Source organism: Manacus candei, unplaced genomic scaffold, assembly GCF_025592945.1.
Source record: "Manacus candei isolate 608988 ecotype Guabito, Panama unplaced genomic scaffold, ASM2559294v1 h1tg000092l, whole genome shotgun sequence".
NCBI classification, from domain to species: Eukaryota; Metazoa; Chordata; class Aves; order Passeriformes; family Pipridae; genus Manacus; species Manacus candei.
This window is the reverse complement of record NW_026138140.1, coordinates 1,082,352-1,100,758: the sequence shown is the minus strand read 5'-3', so window position 1 is coordinate 1,100,758 and position 18,407 is coordinate 1,082,352. Positions and strand designations below refer to the sequence as shown.

General features: G+C 39.2%; 1 protein-coding gene across 2 annotated transcripts in view; it reads left to right on the top strand.

The window, feature by feature from the left end:
* Window positions 1-16,434, top strand: part of TBC1D9 (TBC1 domain family member 9) — a 51,243-nt gene extending 34,809 nt beyond the window's left edge. The window contains exons 11-21 of one of the 2 annotated variants that reach the window (XM_051768098.1): window positions 59-176; window positions 1,120-1,405; window positions 2,116-2,245; window positions 5,724-5,822; window positions 5,944-6,012; window positions 7,401-7,641; window positions 11,973-12,038; window positions 13,282-13,368; window positions 14,256-14,330; window positions 14,469-14,569; window positions 15,518-16,434. In XM_051768098.1, coding sequence (XP_051624058.1) covers window positions 59-176; window positions 1,120-1,405; window positions 2,116-2,245; window positions 5,724-5,822; window positions 5,944-6,012; window positions 7,401-7,641; window positions 11,973-12,038; window positions 13,282-13,368; window positions 14,256-14,330; window positions 14,469-14,569; window positions 15,518-16,231 — 1,986 coding nt within the window. In that variant the 3' untranslated portion in view covers window positions 16,232-16,434. The remainder of the gene's footprint in view (window positions 1-58; window positions 177-1,119; window positions 1,406-2,115; window positions 2,246-5,723; window positions 5,823-5,943; window positions 6,013-7,400; window positions 7,642-11,972; window positions 12,039-13,281; window positions 13,369-14,255; window positions 14,331-14,468; window positions 14,570-15,517) is intronic. The other variant, XM_051768099.1, reaches the window with a different exon arrangement.
* The last annotated feature ends 1,973 nt before the right edge of the window (window positions 16,435-18,407 follow it).

The window sequence follows — 18,407 nt, the reverse complement described above, 5'->3', positions numbered from 1 at the left end:
ACTTATCTTCCCAGGTACTGTGCTAGGTATTGAATAATTATATTTCTCTTTCTTTTAGGCTATGAATATTGTCACTTCAGTGCTCCTCCTTTATGCAAAAGAGGAGGAAGCTTTCTGGCTGCTGGTGGCTCTTTGTGAACGGATGCTACCTGACTACTACAACACAAGGGTTGTTGGTATGTCATGGGGATGTTTTCTAAAAAGACAGTACAAAAAATAACCAAAATAATTGGTGGTATTTGTACTGAAACAAATGTATGTGTTGATGTATGTGTGGCATGGATACAACCGTGAATGCCAGTGACAAGCCAGCTTGCTCAGGAGCATAGAAGCAATTCTGTAAACACATACTGTGGTAGTTAATAGTTTTTTCACTTAGGATTGGACAGCATTCTGAAGTGGGCTTAAACAAAGTAAATTGAAAAGAGATGGAAGGCTAAAATTTGAATTTTAGATGACCCAGTTATCTGATTAAGGTAAGGTGGAAACAGGAGCTTTAGCAGTTTGCAGTAGAAGTCTTTGTGCCTGTTTACCTCCTGTTGTCAGATGAGTTTCCTTGTGTATGTGGAAGTGGCTCTTCAATTTATCATGGAAACTCTTTTTACTGTAGCTCACATGAGATACTCATTCAGCCCTAGAAATGATTTTTCCTGGCCTGCATAAGACACTGATGTTATGGCATAAAAATGTATAACATGGGGTTCTCTTGAAATAATTCCAAACCTTCTCAGTCACCCTGACCTCGTTCAACAGGTGATGCTGAGGCCTTATGCCAATTAATAACGGTAAATATAAAGCCACCATTTAAATTGTGTAGGTGCTAGACCAAATTGACCCTTTGTTAGCTATTGTGAAGTATATAATTAAAGCAGAATAAACCATATTACAGTTCAGTTTGTCTGTACAGCTCAGTAGTGTAATGGAATCTGTTATTTGTCTGAAAGTGAGAAAATACGTGTAAGCATCGTGTAGAATATTTTTAGGCTTTGTACTTTTATATATATATATATATATATATACATATATATATAACATATGTATATATTTTTTCTCCCCTAAATGGCAATGTGTCAGTTGCTCCCAAATTAATGGATGTTCAACTTTATTTATTTTCAACAGGAGCCTTGGTGGATCAGGGTGTCTTTGAAGAGCTGGCTCGTGACTACATTCCACAGCTTTATGACTGCATGCAGGACCTGGGTGTAATCTCCACCATTTCCTTGTCTTGGTTCCTCACTCTTTTCCTCAGTGTAATGCCATTTGAAAGTGCAGTGGTAGTTGTGGATTGTTTCTTCTGTGAAGGAATAAAGGTGATATTTCAATTAGCACTCGCTGTCCTCGAAGCTAATGTAGACAAGCTGCTTAACTGTAAAGATGATGGAGAAGCCATGACAGTCTTGGGAAGGTATTTATTACAGAAAATAAAGTATCTTAATTTTATTTTTCTTTTTGCTTACTTTTCTGATTTGTCTTCTATGTTGAAATACTGAATTTAAACCAGTACCATGTATGTAAACCTTTGATGTTCTTATAGTCCCCTCTCATCCCCGTAAGGTGGTATTTATGTTAACTTAGAATAATGTTAAGTGACCAACAAGAGATAAATTCTTCAAGACAATCAAATGAACTTCCCAAATCTGGTTATAGAAACCTAATTTGTTTGATTATTTTAGTTAATTGCATGGGGTTTGTTACTTCATCTTTTGCCTGCTGCCTTTTAAATGTTACTAAGATAAAGCCTCAATGTCAAGGGAAATTGTTTTGGGAATGGACTAAATACAACTCAGAAGAATTAAGTAGGATCTTGAATCAATAGATTTCAGTGAAACAGGAGGCTGGTAAATAGAGGGGCTTGAGTCATTTAATACAAACTGATATTGCTGAGTGCAACCTCTGATTTCCTCGTGTTTGGTAGTGGTGCTTAGTTACCAAGATGCTGCTGAAACTTTGGAATTTTTATTCATGATAAGTTTCATTAGCCTTACTCTTACTAGAGAGCAGCTTGGTAATTTTTACATTTAATAATCTATATGTAACCCTTTTTCTGTTAACCCTCAGAAAGGAAGATAAAAATGTATCTTGGGCTTCTCATTTCTTCTTTTTTCTTCCCACCAGATACTTGGACAGTGTAACTAATAAGGACAGCACTCTTCCACCCATTCCTCATCTTCACTCACTGCTCAGTGATGATGTAGAGCCTTATCCTGAGGTGGATATCTTCAGATTGATCAGGTCTTCCTATGAGGTAGGATAAGATTCCTTAACAGGAACTTGCCAACGCACACAACTTCTGCTTCACAGAGGAATTTGATGCTCTATAGTTTGACTTTGCTGGAAACCGAAAGAACATAAAAGAAATACAGACTCATCTCAGAAGGCTGAAGTGGGCCAAGGGAGAGGGGTTAGACTTTCTTTTTCTTTTAACCAAAACTTTTAATTGGAGATGTTTTATATAGAAGCCTGAGGACTCAAAGGAGAACATCCCACAAGCAAAAAGTGATTTGCAAACAAAAGGCTGAACTTGTAATTTGAAAAAGGTTAATTCTCATCTCAGTTTTTTCATGCCTTTCCAAACTGAAATATTAGAAATATTAGTGAAATCTGTATAATTTCAAAAGATCTTTGTATTACCAGTGGAGTCTTGTTTCTTTTACCTTTTTTGTTTTTATTTCCCCTCAGCAACTGCTGATTATGACCATGGGCCACTATATTCTCTACTGTCACTAAAACTAAAAAAGTTTCAAATGAAAGGATTTGGTAATAACTAATATCTATAAAGCATAGGACAAAGCCTTCAAAACCAATTATAATCTGAAAACTGGTTTTATTTTCCTTAAATTTTGAAAATAAGCCTTCAGTTAAAAGCCTCTCATATACACTGACATAACCATTTTTAATAAAAATTAAGGAGTAACTTTAAAGATTTATTCTCCTTAATTTCCTTTTTTCTTTCCATTGACATGCAGCATAAACAGATATTTGAACAAGCATTCAAGAAGTCAGTTCATACTTAGAAATAGGACAACCTTTTCAAAGGCACTTCCTATGTTCCTAAAACCCCCTTGCTTGATAGCTATTTAATAAGGAAGTAGGTGATTCTTAGAGTATTCTGTTCTGGAGGGCAAAATGTATCACCCAAAGTTGTTCAACCAATGTTAGAATGGGGAGAAGGGCATTTATGTGAAATTCTGTTTCCGCTGTATTTTTCTGTTTTCCTTGCCGTGAAGACTGCTTCCATTGGCTTAACTGCTTTTAGATTAATAACCTGACTCTATGCAGAGCCAGTCTGTCTTTCTGGGGCTTCTGCAGCACAGAACCTTGTAGCTCCTTCCAGATAACCCTCTGTGCTCCAGTATAATTAGGCAAAACAAGTAGCATGGAGAGTGAAGAACTGTGAGGAAAGCAGGAGTTGGTTGCAAAGACGGAATTAGTTTCAGGGGAGTCACTGTAGTTGATTTGATTATTAAAAAGACCCCAACAATTCATTAGTATATTATTAAGATAAAAAAACTTGAAGGCATCTGTTACATCTGTAATGTTTCTCCATTAGTTATGTGCAGTCAGGGCTGGGAATTCACTGTTAGCTTTCTTACAGCCACAAAGAGGGAAATACCAAGTAAGTGAGCATATTTTGGTTATTTTTTTAGAATTTAAACTGTTAAAGGTAACCATCTTAATCCATCTTCATCTCTTAGACATTTATTGTTTACAAAAAGTAGGAAGACCTACAGCTGAAGAAGATGTTTTATCTTGGAGACATTTACCCTCCCTCAAACACACACCCCCCACCCCCAAGGAAAGGGGAGAACCTTGCAGACTGTCCTATGATATATGTCATGGGAACCTGATGAGCCTGACAGCTTGATAGCACTGGCAAAAGCACAATGTTTGGATTGTTTTATGATGAGCTGCTTTCCATCGTGCTCTGACCCTGTCCAGCTCTTAGGTAATCATGTCAGATGCACATATTAGAAGTCTCCAGTGAAAACTAAAGTGGTCTAGATGAATTCTTTGATACTTAACTGATGGTATTGAGGAGACTTTCAAAGGAAAAACATTCTTGAAATAAGAGAATATACATAACAAGTGCATTTTACACTGCCAGTACTTTTTTTTTATTTACCAAGAATACATTCTACTAAGAAATCTCTTTATCTTTTCATTCAATATTGCATTTAATTCAGAAACCATAGACCCTAGTGTCATAATGTTCATAATAGAAGTGACTGAAATAAGGTATAATCCCTGCAGTTTTAAAAGCCTGTGCACAGTTCACTAGCTGCCCATGGAGCGTAGACTCCTGTTCAGAGCTGTGATGTGCTTAACTCATTTGATTTGTGTGTTAGTCTGGAAAAGAAAATAGGCCTTAAACACTTAAGCTACGTCTATAGTAGTCTCTGGATCTTGGCCATTTTAACCAAACAGCTGACACTCAAAGGTCTGTGCTGCTGAAAGGTTTGATACAGTTTTGACTTAAAACAGGTGACACACTTCCAACAATTCCTTATACAATTCGAAAGTTAAAATGGGCCAGGCACCATTCCCAAAAGGTAATTGCATGCAACCTTCCTTTTCTGCATGTAGGCTGCATGAGTCTTAGTTTCAAGGATGTGGACAGACCTTCTCATTTGGCCTACAGAACAGCAAATAAACTCTGATTGCTGGAATAGATCTGGTCTCAGAGCCAAAATACCTGTCTTTTCAAGGTTTTGTGACGTCTGTGATGCTTGATATTCATAAATGTTTATCTAGATTCCATTTTTGTCAAAAGCGTTCTTTATTTGCAAAATACTCAAGGTAAATTAAGCATCTTTTTATTCCCAAGGTACATGATAAAGATTAACATCTTTATAGATAAATGCAGCTTTGTCATTAATTTGATCATACAAGAAGGTGACAGCAAATTATAACCTGCTTGTGTAGATGCACTTGCACTGGAAATATAAATCCATCTTGTTTGAAAGTTTCTTGCCACCTCTTTATAGTTTTACATGTGGTGTACTTGATATCTGGCATTATTGTTCCTGCTGATCATCTGTGCCTTTTTAAGTATGTTACAAGTGTTTTTTGAGTGGTAAGAAACTTCTGCTTATAATACTTCTACAAAAATGAATCTTGGAGATTCTCTGCTTATGAAGATATGGAATGTTATTCCTAATAGGTTTTCCCCTAAGATGCTTCTGTACTGTTTTCAGGAGCTCCCTGACACTGTTATGTGCATTGTAAAAGAAACTTCTGAAAATAAGACTTGGGTACTTAAAAGAATCTTTTCCTGATGGAAGTTGCATTCTTGATACTTGGTTTCAGATCCTGAGAATGTAAGGACTGCTATACTGTCTCAGCCAGTAGAGATCAAGTTAGTTGAAATATCCTCTCTTCTGTCATGATTATGAGACATTCCAGGACATGCTGAAATAAAACCCTGCAGGGGGAGTAATGAAACAATCTATTCATAGAGTTTTGCCAGGCAACAGGTTTCTAATTACTGAGATTACAGTTTGAAATTTAATAAAGGCCTTTTCAAATGAAAATCAGTTATTGGGAAAAATAAAATCTTCATAAAGTCTTCATAACTTTGTAATGTGTTAAAAAAAATGCCTTAACAGCAGTTCCATTTGTGGTATATCACATAATTGAATTAATTTCTGAAATACATTAAAGGCAAGCTAAATATTCTGAATATTAATACACAGACTATCCTGTACTACTTTTTCTCTTTTAAGAAATTTGGAAGTATCCGAGCGGATTTAATTGAACAGATGAGATTCAAACAAAGACTAAAAGTCATCCAAACCCTTGAAGATACTACAAAGCGCAATGTGGTAAGTACTGAAATAATCTTCTTTGCAAATATTAAGGCCAGTCAGTTTCTGAAATTCAGATTAGTTTTTTCAGTGAAACGTGGATTTCAAGTCCATAACTGTTAATGTTATGTTTCAAAAGGTACGAACTATTGTGACAGAGACTTCTTTTACTATCGATGAACTGGAGGAACTATATGCTCTTTTCAAGGTAAAGCTAAGTGAAGATAAGATCATATTACCTTCAGGAAATGTAAACATTTATTTTTGTTGTGGGACAGTGTCTTTTCTAAAGACCAGGTCAAGTCTGTGAGTTACTGTTGGGGTATCTTGGTACAAACGTGAATTAACTGCTATATTATTGATTTTAAAAAACCAACCAAGCAAAAACATGCAACAAAAAACCAACAAGAACAAAAAAAGCCATTTTTAAAACATCAGGAGGTGAATAATTCACTATGGAAAAGTAATATGAATGAATAATTTGTCCATGGAAAAAAATGCCTGCACTGATGAAAACAAAAAGTGAATAGATAGAGGCTTTTGATCAGTCTTTAGAAACCTAACCTATGTCTCTCTCTACCTGACCTAAGTTTTGGAATTTAGCAGAGAAATGCCTTTGTTTTATTGTCTGAGAGAGCTAATGCTTTCGTAGTCACAATAGCTGATTTTTGCCATTGTTAATGCTTTAATATGTTACGTGGGAATTTAGTGTTACAGAGTGATGTGTCCTTGTAAGTTGATTGAACAGCAATGCTGTTAGATCCGAATATTGAAAGGTGAGAAGTTAAATGCTTTAACTTCACCTTCATGCACAGTGTTTTAAGATGCTTTCGTCCTCTGTTTTGTTATAACAGAGATTTTTTTATATATATATATACCATGAAGAATTTATTTACTTTTAATTTCCCATCTGTAAATGACAAGTCTGGTGACTGTCCAAATCCCTCAGTACCCTCTTTCAGTCTTCCATGGAATCAGTGAGACCGAGTCAGACAGTCCTGGTTGATCACTGGGCAGTGCTTGTATCTTTTTCTTTAAGCTTCTGAATTGTTTTTAAATAGGTGCTGCCAAAACCAGCTCCAGAACCTTCAATGAGTTCAGTAGAATAGTACATTGTTCAGTATTTTTGAGAATCAACAGTTCAACAAAAAATATTTCAAATAAACAGCTATTTTCATATGATTAGAGATTAAATAAAGATTTCATAGGACTCCCCTTTCTGACTTGACTGTGTAATGAGAGTGAACAGGGTGACTAAGCACAACAAGCCTGTGTATATATGGAAGTCACAGCTGCTTACGGCTCTGCTCAAAATGGGAATTTCATGTTTCATCTGCTTAGGAGGCAGAACAAGTTTTGATTTACCTTTTTTTTTTTTTTTTTTTTTTTAAATAGAGGGATGTCTTTTTATTCTGGTTAGAGGAGAAACCTGTTCCAGAAGTGGAAGGGCTAGGAAAATTCAAATACATCTGTTATCTTACACTGTTTTAAGAATGTGTGTGTGTGTGTACAAGTTCGGGAGGTTTTTTTATCACTGATAACGATGAACTGTTCACAGAGGTGCTGACAGTCTCATGGTATTTCCCTTCTGTTCAGGCAGAACATCTGACCAGCTGCTACTGGGGGGGAAACAGCAATGCCACCGAGCGGCACGATCCCAGCCTGCCCTACCTGGAGCAGTACCGCATTGACTTCGAGCAGTTCAAGGGCATGTTCGCTCTCCTCTTTCCCTGGGCGTGTGGGACTCACTCGGATATCCTGGCTGCCCGCTTGTTCAGGCTGCTCGATGAAAATGGAGACTTGCTCATCAACTTCCGCGAGTTCGTCTCTGGGCTAAGTAAGGAGGGTTCACGGCACCTCCAAAGTAATGGGACCAAAATGGTTTGTTCTGAAGGGTGTCCCGTCCTTCAGAAACACAGATCTTATATTAGCTATCAGATAATGAGTTTAACATATGCTAATTTGCATAAGTTACTTTTCTGTTGAGTTCATGTTATCATGCCTGTGACGGTGGTTCCTGCTGGGGTTTAGGCTGGTCTCAGTAGCTGCATCTACATTAGCCAGTGGTGTATCACACACCTGAACTGCACATCCATTAGGATCTGAAGATTTCCCTCACTACTAATTCATTGCAGAAATGGACCCCAATTTGTGTGCTTAATGGTGTTATTACTCCTAGTCAGAGTATTTCCTTTGGAAAAACCCTTTGTATGTTCTTGTGTAGTGTTCCTTTCTCAGTGACACTGCATTTTGTTGTATGTTCCTTAAGCTTTCCCTGAAAGATGGGAGTTTTTACCATTTGTTAGTGCTTCTGGAAGAGGAGAGAGGCAGCATTTGTTCCCTTAGTTGTTCATGGAGAAGGTTCTTGAGAAATTTGTGTGCATATGTAAGGGGCAGGGAAAGGATAGAGTGAGGATGCTAGTTTTGCCCCTGAATAAAAGTCCTTCTCTTCAGAAGCCTGCTGAGGTGGCACATAGGTGTGTTCCTGCATGAGGGGAAGATAACACACCCCATGGTATTTGCAGTGGGAGGTACTACCTGTATTCCTTCTGAAATCAGCAAGCAAGGCTGCAGACTGAGAGCGGGATGCAAGTCACCTGAAAAGGAGAAAGTGGAGGTGCAGGTCAGAGAAGGAGGCTGAGTGTTGGTTGTGAAGGTTATGGCCCATGCAGGTCTTGAGGAAACCAGATTTCAGGACATGAAAGTCAGTATCACCACACAGGGAATGTGCAAGCCTTAGGAATAACATGAGGCAGGAACTGGCCAGTCTTTTTTTAAATATAGCAGGAATTGTTCCTTGTAAGTGATCAACATCTCACCATCTGTCATGTATTTCATGGCAACCTGGCATTTCCTTCAGCTTTACATTTTGATCCTTTTTTGAGAGAGAAAAGGTTTCCCAATCTGGCTTTTAGCAACTCTTTGTAAGACTATGCTTAAGTGTTAGGGCTCCAAATACAGCCTTGCATTAAAACCTCTGTGCAGTGATGGTAACACCTGCTCTCTTGCAGGTACAAAATAGCTATGTGACAGTAAAGCTGGTTGCACACCTCCCCTTCACACCACCCAAAAACCCCAGTGATGCAGCAATTTGTGCCAGGTAACACTCAATGGCCTTTTGATGACCCATGAATTAACTATTCCTGCTGTTAACAGAGTGCCGTTAATATCAATAAACCAGTTTTTGACCGAGACAGCATTTTTTGGAACCAATAATGAGTAATAAGAACAGCGACCAGTGTTGACCACTGTGAACAGAAATTAATATAAAATGCACAAATGTGGCTATAAGCCAACATGACTGAATTAAAATCTTGAATGAGTGAAATAATCAAAACTGCTCGTTCTGCAAACCCACATTTCTTCAGAAACTAAGCCCAGTGTGGTGTAGCTTAAAAACTTTTTTTTTCTAAAAAAAGTCAACCCTGCTGACCCCTTTTGTCTAAGAAGCACATGAATGGTAGAAAGGGCAAGACAATCAACAGAAACAACACTGGATCTCTTTGAGCATATTTCACCATACCCCAGGACTTTTAATAATTCCACAAACATCAGCTGCTTCAGTCTGCCTCACCAACCCAATATGCTTTGGCTAGGAAAGTATCTTATATGACAAGTATGTTTTGTTGGAGCAAGATGCATTTGCTGAGAAGATGCCTGTGTCACCTTTTCCTTGTGGCTGTCCTGGCAAGCATGGGCAGAGGATGGGCATTCTGGAGGTGACCTGTGGGCACTGCCCTCTCGCTTCTTACTGAGTCCAAACAGCAGAATTGAACTCTGGCCCTGATTTCAAGTCTGTCTTTCCTAAAGGAAGTGTCCTTGTCCAAGTACTTTCTAGGTATGGCCCATTTTGGAGGCTGCTTGTTGTCCTCTGAAGCAGCCATGGCACCAGAAGCATTTCTGTTTCACACCTCTCTCTTTCAATAGTGTTATTCTATGTAACCATAAGGATTTGTTCCTTCAAAACCTCTCATGGATGCCACTGACTTCTTCTAGGAGCTGCGTGAAGAGGAGGTGTCAAAGGGTGGTGGTGTGATCTCATGGCCCTTTCTTCTGTGTCAGTCTGAAATCCTTGGGATGTGAGAGTGCTGTAGCTGCAACTGGGAATCTCTGTTTCCTTTTCACTGTCCCTGCAGCAAATAGCTCAAAGACTTCCTGCTTCAGGTGCCTCTAAGGCCTCAGCTGAGCAAAGATGGAACAACCTGGCATATTCTTCTGTACATTTACTCTGTGTTATGTTACTGCAATTTCAACTAAAGGAGTGATCTTGATTAATTTGCCTAAGGAGTGGTGCTGCTCAAAAGGGGTTATCAGCCTTGGTTATGAGCTGTTATTCACCTGCATCCCTGTACCACACTGAATTAGAGCATGACAGTTGTTGACTCTGCTTCCTAGTAAGCTGGAGAGATTTCTACCCAGACTCAAAGTGGTCTCCTGCCTCCCATCATGTTTTTGCAATACTCTCTTTGCAGAACGTGCAGCCCTCCCACTTCTCCAGTGGCTGCTGCTGACTGCAGCACTCATCACAGCCTCCTGCAAAAGTCAGCACCATGAAAACTGTGTCTTGTAAGGAGTACCTGAGTGTATTTTTTTTTTCCTTTTTGAAAACTCTTTTTCTTCAACCACAGATTGTGGAAGCACGTTCAGAAAGCAGAGTGTTAACCTCACCACTTCTCCAATGCTTTCGGGGAGCTGAATGCTGTACAAACACTCTGCACCCCTCCACCTGTGGTCAAGGGAGGGGCAACTGCAGCCACCACTTTTGTGGTGGCAACAGCAGACACCACTGCTGTGTTGTCCTCTGCTGGACCTGCTCCAGGAGCTCCATGTCTTTCATGTACGGAGGAGCCCACAACTGGACAGAGGACTCCAGATGTGGCCTCAGTAGGACTGAGTGGAGGGGCAGGATCACTTCCCTCGACCTGCTGGCAATGCTCTCCGTAATTTTGAGGGGGAAAGAAAGGGCCTGACATTAGGAAGCACGCGCAGATTCATCTCAGGTGAAAAGCAGTAGCAACTGAGCTTTTTGAGTTCTCATCTGGGGACAGAGAGAGGAACAAGCAGCCTACATGTGTCACCCTGTGCCCTGGTGACTGCTTCCCTAGCTGTTGCTGGAGGATGCAGAACTGCAGGCAATTCTATGCTTTGGTTATTTCAGGTTGCCTTTAGCAGTGGGGCACTTCACCTGGTGTCTGGGGGCATAAGCTAAGGCATGGTTTCAATACAAGGGAAAGCACGGCGTGGTGCACCAGAGAGGAACATAACAAGGTTTTGTGCTTAAAACACCAAGCTGAAAGCAAAATGGCTAATGTAGTTGTGCTCAATCCTTTGGCCTAATATCAGTATTTATTGTAGCATTCAGCTTTACAAGAGACTGTGATTGCTAGGATTTGCCAAACCACACATTGTAGTTTGCACATAGCAGAGGCAAGTTGACACGGTCATCTATAAAGTAAAATAAATCTCTGCATAACCTAATTATTGAAGGTCAATTCATTTGTTTATGAATAGCGTGTCACAACAAGTGAGATTTATTAAGAAGTCTGATTAACAGTTATTTCATTACTTTAAAATTAACTACTATCCATTTAATTAATTGGAAGGAGGGGCTACAATAGACTGCTTGGATTTCATACAGCTAATTACGGTGTTAACCAGAAAGGAATAGAGATAAATCATTAGAAAGTGTTGCCTGAACATCAGTTTAGCCCATGGCTAAGCTATGATAAATGCTGTTTACTTGAATTTCTCTCTTTTTTCAGTAAATATCTTATTGCTCTGAGTCTTGTGATGTTTTTATTGGATCCTCAGATTAGAAAGTTTGAGGTCCACACAAAAAGGTCTTGTTAACTTTCAGCCAGAGGCCTTTCTGGGGTGGTAATGCCATGACCGTAGCTTATTTTTGAGCACTATAAAATAGGCATTTAATGAAGGACCCAAGGTTGAAATACAAAATTCAGGGTAAATTGGTCTGTGTTCTCTTGCTATTTCTACTGCAGACTGTATAATCTTACATATCAAGTGACTGCCTTATGATTTTGGTCTGTAAAGGGACTACAGTGCTTTCCAGAGTAAATGTAGCAGCTTCTAAACCAAAATATTGCAGCAATAATAAATAAAATGGCATTGAATGCTGAGTATTAATGTACTGTATGTCATGCTGTTTAGGTGCAGCATGCCATGGAGATCTTACAGAGAAGCTGAAGCTACTGTATAAAATGCATGTTTTGCCTGGTAAGTAAATGATGTTAAAATAGCTGTTGTCTTGTTGAGAACAGGAATTTGGAGCAGAGTTGTTTATGACTAGCTTTCCCAATTAAAAATTAATTTGTTGGAACTATTGTAGCTGTTTATGCAGCAGTAAAATAAAGAGCTTCTACCATAACCAGACAGAGATTTGAAAAGTCTGAAAGCACCCACACAGCTCAAGCCACACACAGGCCATTTATATGTGTCTTCTGCCTGTTGATCTGGGGTTGGTGATATCCCCCATGCATAAATACAGTGTTCTTCAACCTTTGTTACCGTAATAATGCACTTTATTTAATATCAAAGCTAGTTTGAAATGTTCCTGCATGCCCTGGTTCCTCCTTTCTGTCCCCAGGCTTTGTTCTTGGTTTCCCCTCTGGGCTGACACAACTGTTTGCAGAGGGAAGCTCCAGATGGTTTCATAGATGTGTTTTCCAGGGAGCTGTACAAACTTGGACTCAGCTAAGTGAGAGAGGCAGATTAGGGTGGAGAGGGGACGAAAACATCTCAAAACAATTTTGCCTGTGAAGATGATACCCTGGAACTGTATCCTCTCTGTCTTGTCACACAAGTGCCGTAAAGAACCTATTGCTGTCCTCACTGAACCTGCAATTTTAAGTATGTTGCAACTGCTTGGGTGGTTTAAGTCTAGTGTCCATTTACATGCTCTGGTAGAGATGTCTAAAGGCTTTAGGAGGACATTCACCTTCATGTGCTTTGAGCATGAGTCCCTGATTGCTCCCAGCTGGCTTTGCTTGGAGGTAGGCTTGACTGATTCATTAATTAAACAGGGGAAAGAAAGCTTTAAATACTTTAAAAAAATATTGAACTATAACAGATCTCTTTTTAAAAATGCAGTTTCTGGTATTGGGGGACTGGTAAGCTCATAGCAAGTCATGACAGACTGTTTCCAGCTGGGAAGGAGTTGATACCCTGCTTAAGACACACTGAGCTACACAGAAGAAAGTAATGGAAGTAGACATGGGAAGATGGGTAAGCCAACCTCTGAAGGCAGGCAGCTCCTTTTTAGACAGTATTGGATATTGGGGAGAAGACAGTTCAGGTCCAGCTGTTCATTTCCTGTGAGCTGAAAAGAGGTGGTTCCTAGTCCATCACATCCTCACTTTTCCTTCTAGAAACTGACATTCTCCATGTATGAATGGAAATATCTTTTTGTTTTTAATTAAGGGCGGAATTGTTAATGAAATATATTTACTATATTCCTTAGATCCGTCCCCTGAGCAAGAAGAGCCAGACTCTGCTTTTGAAGCCACTCAGTACTTTTTTGAAGACATCACACCAGAGTGTACACACGGTAGGCATCTTTTGTCTTGGGCATGAGAAGATGAGGTAATGCATTTCAAACAACATGTGCTACTTTTTAATTGGGTTAAACTTTGCAAGTGAAGTATTCCCTGTAAAAGGAAATATGAAGTATTTGTATATATTTTATATTCTTAGAGGTGCAGGCATGTTTACACCACAAGCCACCCTGGATTGTGCTTTGCAGAAGTACTTGCAGAATAATGTCATCAAGTGTGTTTTAGTAGATGTTGTTTTGGGATAAGTCCAGCATATATGTGTTGATGGAGAATAAGAATAGATACATTGACTTTCACGATATATTTGGATCAGAACTTAAAATATTCTGTGAAACCGAGACTAAAACATCAAAATGTAGTTCAGCAGTTTGAAATCTTTTTGTGCCCTGATGAAAGGCAGTGTCTTGTTGCCGTTGCCTTAAATGGCATTATCTTTCTTGAGATATTTGATGTGAAGTTTCTCTCTGATTCAAGGAAAATATTCTTCAGGTTACAAGGGGGAGGAAGGTTGTTTGAAAATACAGGTAGGAGTTTAATAGATTGGAAATGGCAATTTTAAGTCCTGAGAGACAAGAGAAAATGCATTAATATAATCACCAAACATACATCATGCTAGAAGTTGTCTGTGTTGTGGTAACACAGGCTAATCATTGTACTACACAAACAAAATTTAAGATGGTTCAAGGCTTATTAGTGATATTATAAATTAAATATGTCAGCAGGTTTAAGAATAAGCAAAAATCATCATTTATTCCTATCATTTTTACTCTCCATTTTCTGCAGTGTAAACATTTTCTTATTTTGCACTGTACACATGAAAACTATGTATGTATCTAAAACCACGCTGATCTCTCTCTCCCCCTGCCCCTCCACTTCCTAGTTGTTGGCCTAGACAGCAGGAACAAACAAGGAGTAGATGATGGGTTTGTTACAGTGAGTCTGAAAACAGACAAAGGTATGCATGGTGTCTCCGTGTGAGTTACATCTTTCGTTTCTTGTAAAGATGCTCCTTTTGAACATGGAAAAAAAAGTATTAATTTAAGGTTTCTTCATGGACTTTTTCCTGCATATATGGGTAATTTGTTGCCAATAGGCAAGAAGAGCTCACAAGAGAATCGAAATTACCTGAGAATGTGGACCCAGGAAAATAAATCCAAAGCCAAAAACGCAAAGGATTTGCCCAAGCTGAATCAGGTACTTCTGTTGACAGTTACTTATTTTTCATTAGCGTTAAACTTTCTTCACATATGTATAAATATTCAATTAACACTGAACAAAGGTTTTATTTTGAGGCAGATACATTTTTTACCACAGAGCAGCAGTCAGCTGATTACAGAAGTTAGTTGTTTTCAAAGTATTGTAACTGGCATTCAGCTCCCAAAACATCCCACAAATGAGATACACACATATAGGAATGATAACATTAATTTGATCTCTAGGCAAAGGGTGATGTGACATTGAATATTGCCAGCTAGCTAATAATGTCTGATACGCATAAACTGAAAGAAGCATTTTATGTTTTGTGATTTATACTGCCAGTTTCATTCCCCTCAGATCCACAGCTGCTAAGGAGGAGGAGACCCATTGGGATAGCTCTTCCCTCCAGAGCATGTAGGGAAGGTTTATTCCCTGTAGAACAATGATTCTTACTTCAGGTAGCCCTGAGCAAATCTCCTTCCTGTTTAATTCATGAGTTTTGAATTTCTGAAGACTTGCATCCAACTAAGTTACCCCTGTCAGTTAAAGAGTGCTGCAGGTCTTATTTAATTTTTCATTACTTCTCATTAGTTTTAGCAGACCCCTAGTTATACTTAGCATCACTCCTACAAGAAAATCCACCAAAATGAATGCTGTGTCTCACTGCTCACCCTCTGTTGCCCCCCAGTGGCCGCAGAGAATTATATTTGTCATATGGTGGACGAAACATCCAGTGGTTTATTCTAAATAGCTTTGAGACAGGCAACACATCTAACTGCCCAGTCACAGAAAATGCTTTCTAGACTGCACTCAAATTATTCCCAATTTTAGTTTAATCACACAAACTATTGTCATGCCTCAATTCCAGACTTTTAAAACTGATTTAGTAGACGTCAGCCTGATTTGTTTCCTGCTCTCATTAATGTTTCCTCCCTCCGTGTTCAGGGGCAGTTCATTGAGCTGTGCAAGACGATGTACAACATGTTCAGCGAGGACCCCAACGAGCAGGACCTGTACCACGCCACCGCTGCTGTGACCAGCCTGCTTTTGGAGATCGGCGAAGTGGGCAAGCTCTTCAGCGTGCAGCCCGCCAGCGAGGCAGACAGCAGCGGCAACAGCTGCAGCAAAGCTCTCCAGAGCGAGCTGTTTCAGAAGAAAGAGCATCAGCAGTACCCCCTGGAGCAGCACAAGCCGCTCCCAAGCAGCGAGGAGGAGGCCGTCTGCCCCGACAGCGCCCTGGGCATGCAGATGGAAGACATTAAGCTCGACGACTCTTCTCCCAGGGACAACGGGGCCTGTTCCTCCATGCTCATTTCCGATGACGACACGAAAGACGACAGTTCCATGTCCTCCTACTCGGTGCTGAGCGCGGGCTCGCACGAGGAGGAGAAGCTGCACTGCGAGGACATCGGCGAGGACACCGTTCTGGTGCGCAGCAACCACGGCGCCGCTCTGCGCAGGAGCACGAGCATCGACAGGGACTGGGCCATCACCTTCGAGCAGTTTTTAGCCTCCCTTTTGACTGAGCCAGCGCTGGTGAGGTACTTTGACAAGCCTGTGTCCATGATGGCTAGGATTACCAATGCTAAAAACGTAAGGATGAGGGGCAGACCCATAACCTCGGCCAGTGACTATGAAATCTCTACTATGTCGGGATAAAAGGCAGTCGGGGTTTTTATTTTCTTTTTTTTTTTTTCTTATTCTGTATTTATTAGTACCTGGCACAGGCCCTGGTATTTCCAGAACATGATTGTTTTCACTAATGTGAAAATGTTGGGGTGCAGACTTAACTATCTTGAAGTATAATCACTCTTTCTGTGGGAAATGTTACACAAATGCAAATTTTATTCAAAATACAGAAAAAAAAAATAACGGTTGTCAGTGAAGTGTGTGTATTATTAATCTTGCTGTCAATATATAATGGTAAAGATAAGTTCTGAATTTCTAAATGTAACCTTAATGCCAATATTTATGTGCATTTTTTAAATAGACATATATAGAGATCTGGTTCTTGGGAAAAAAAAAATCAACAAAATGGGAAAAACCTAAAATTTAAAGGGATGCTGTCAACCTGAAAAGGACCTCAGGTGAAATTAAGTTCCAGGCAACATCCCTGAAGGATAATTTTATTTCATATAATTTTTTTCAAAGAGGTTTCTAATGTATGCTTCAATTTTATTTTTTTGAATATATGAAAGACCACTTCAGTGACACCTGCCTGGCTCCTAACTTCCTCTGCCTGAGACTGGTATGCTCAAGTAAAAGTGAGAAGTCCATCCCAAACCTAGCTGGCACATCAGGCAAATGTGGATAAATGTGATGGTTTCTGCTCTGATGGAAAGCAAAGCCCTTTTGCCTTTTCCCTGGGTTCAGCTTGGCAGAGAGAGCCCTTTCCCAGCTGCAGCCACCAAAGAAAGATTTCCAGCATGACCCTGCCCAGAGCTGTGTTCCTAACCAGTGGACTTGGAAGCTTTGCTGGTGTGCTCCAAAGACAGTATATGCAGGTCCCAGAACAGATTGGTAGAGTCTCTTTTTAAAATTTGAAATCTGTTTTTAAAAGTTTAAAAAAAAATATATATATATCTACTTCTAAGGCTGATCTGCAGCAAATATAGCTTAGCTCTTAAAACTAGCCATTACCACCAACCTATTATATTCTTGTTAGATTAAGAAAATGAAAGCCTGTATTGCATAAGTCTTTATTTACTACAGTGTAAAGTAGCAGTAATGAAAAAAAATCTGCAAGATAATGTAACTGAATGTTTAAGTCTTACTGAGAACACTGTCACTTTATATAAAATGAATAGTATCCTGTATTGACTTACTGAATAATATGTTCAAATGAAAACTGGAGCACCTGCACTTTGAATCCTTGCTTTTTTTATACAGAAATTCAGGATTTTTTTTTAAATTTTGTTAGCTGTTTTTTAATTGATATTTGTTCGGTTCAGGATCATGCCTACATGCCTAATCTTTATTTGCTGTTTTGAGAATATTTTCTGTAGAATACTGTTGATTTTTTTATACTCCTGTATAATATTGCATCCATGTAACTTGCAGATTTTTTTAGCACAAGCTATGTTTAATTCCTTTGTTTTAAAAGAATGCTTTTAAACTGTCAGATGAAGTGGTTTTTAACCACAAATAGGTAATGTGAACAAATAAAGTACACTCTGCACAGATTTGATTTTTAACTATTAAAAGTCATGCTAGAGGGAAAAGCAGGTGGTTGTGGTTTATTACACAGACAAATTCAAGTATGTATACATGTATGAAAAAGCACTATGGTCTGTGTATGAGACTATGTGGATTAGTTTACATGTGTATCAAATAATGATATTCATTCAAATAATGACATTAATTTGAAGCCATAATTACCATTTTGAAGACTATGGCTTTGTTTTAACTTTAGATGCCGAGGCCAGAGTGGGGTGCTTTATTGTAATGCCTGGCAGCTGAATAAGCTATAATGGAAGTCTTCAGCACTAAGAGTTAACATCCTTAAGTGGACTACTGACCTTTTTAGATTTGCAGATCCCTGAAGTATTTCTCTTTTAGGTGTCTGTTTTGCTAAAGTGATTTTAAGCCTATCAGCAAGCTTCCACACACCCCTAGAGACACACAGACTACAGCTCAAAAACCTTTCTTTATCTCAGAAGGCCTTGTCAGCTTTGTTCCACACCCCACCTGCAGGGCAGGGGATGCAACGTACCATGAGAATTGTTTTGCTGTTACGACTCCTGTTAACAAGAAGAGGCATCCACAAGTGGATGCCTGGTGTAACAAGAGCCATTTTACAAGGCAACTTCTTTCTGTTTTGCTCTAGTCGCCTTCC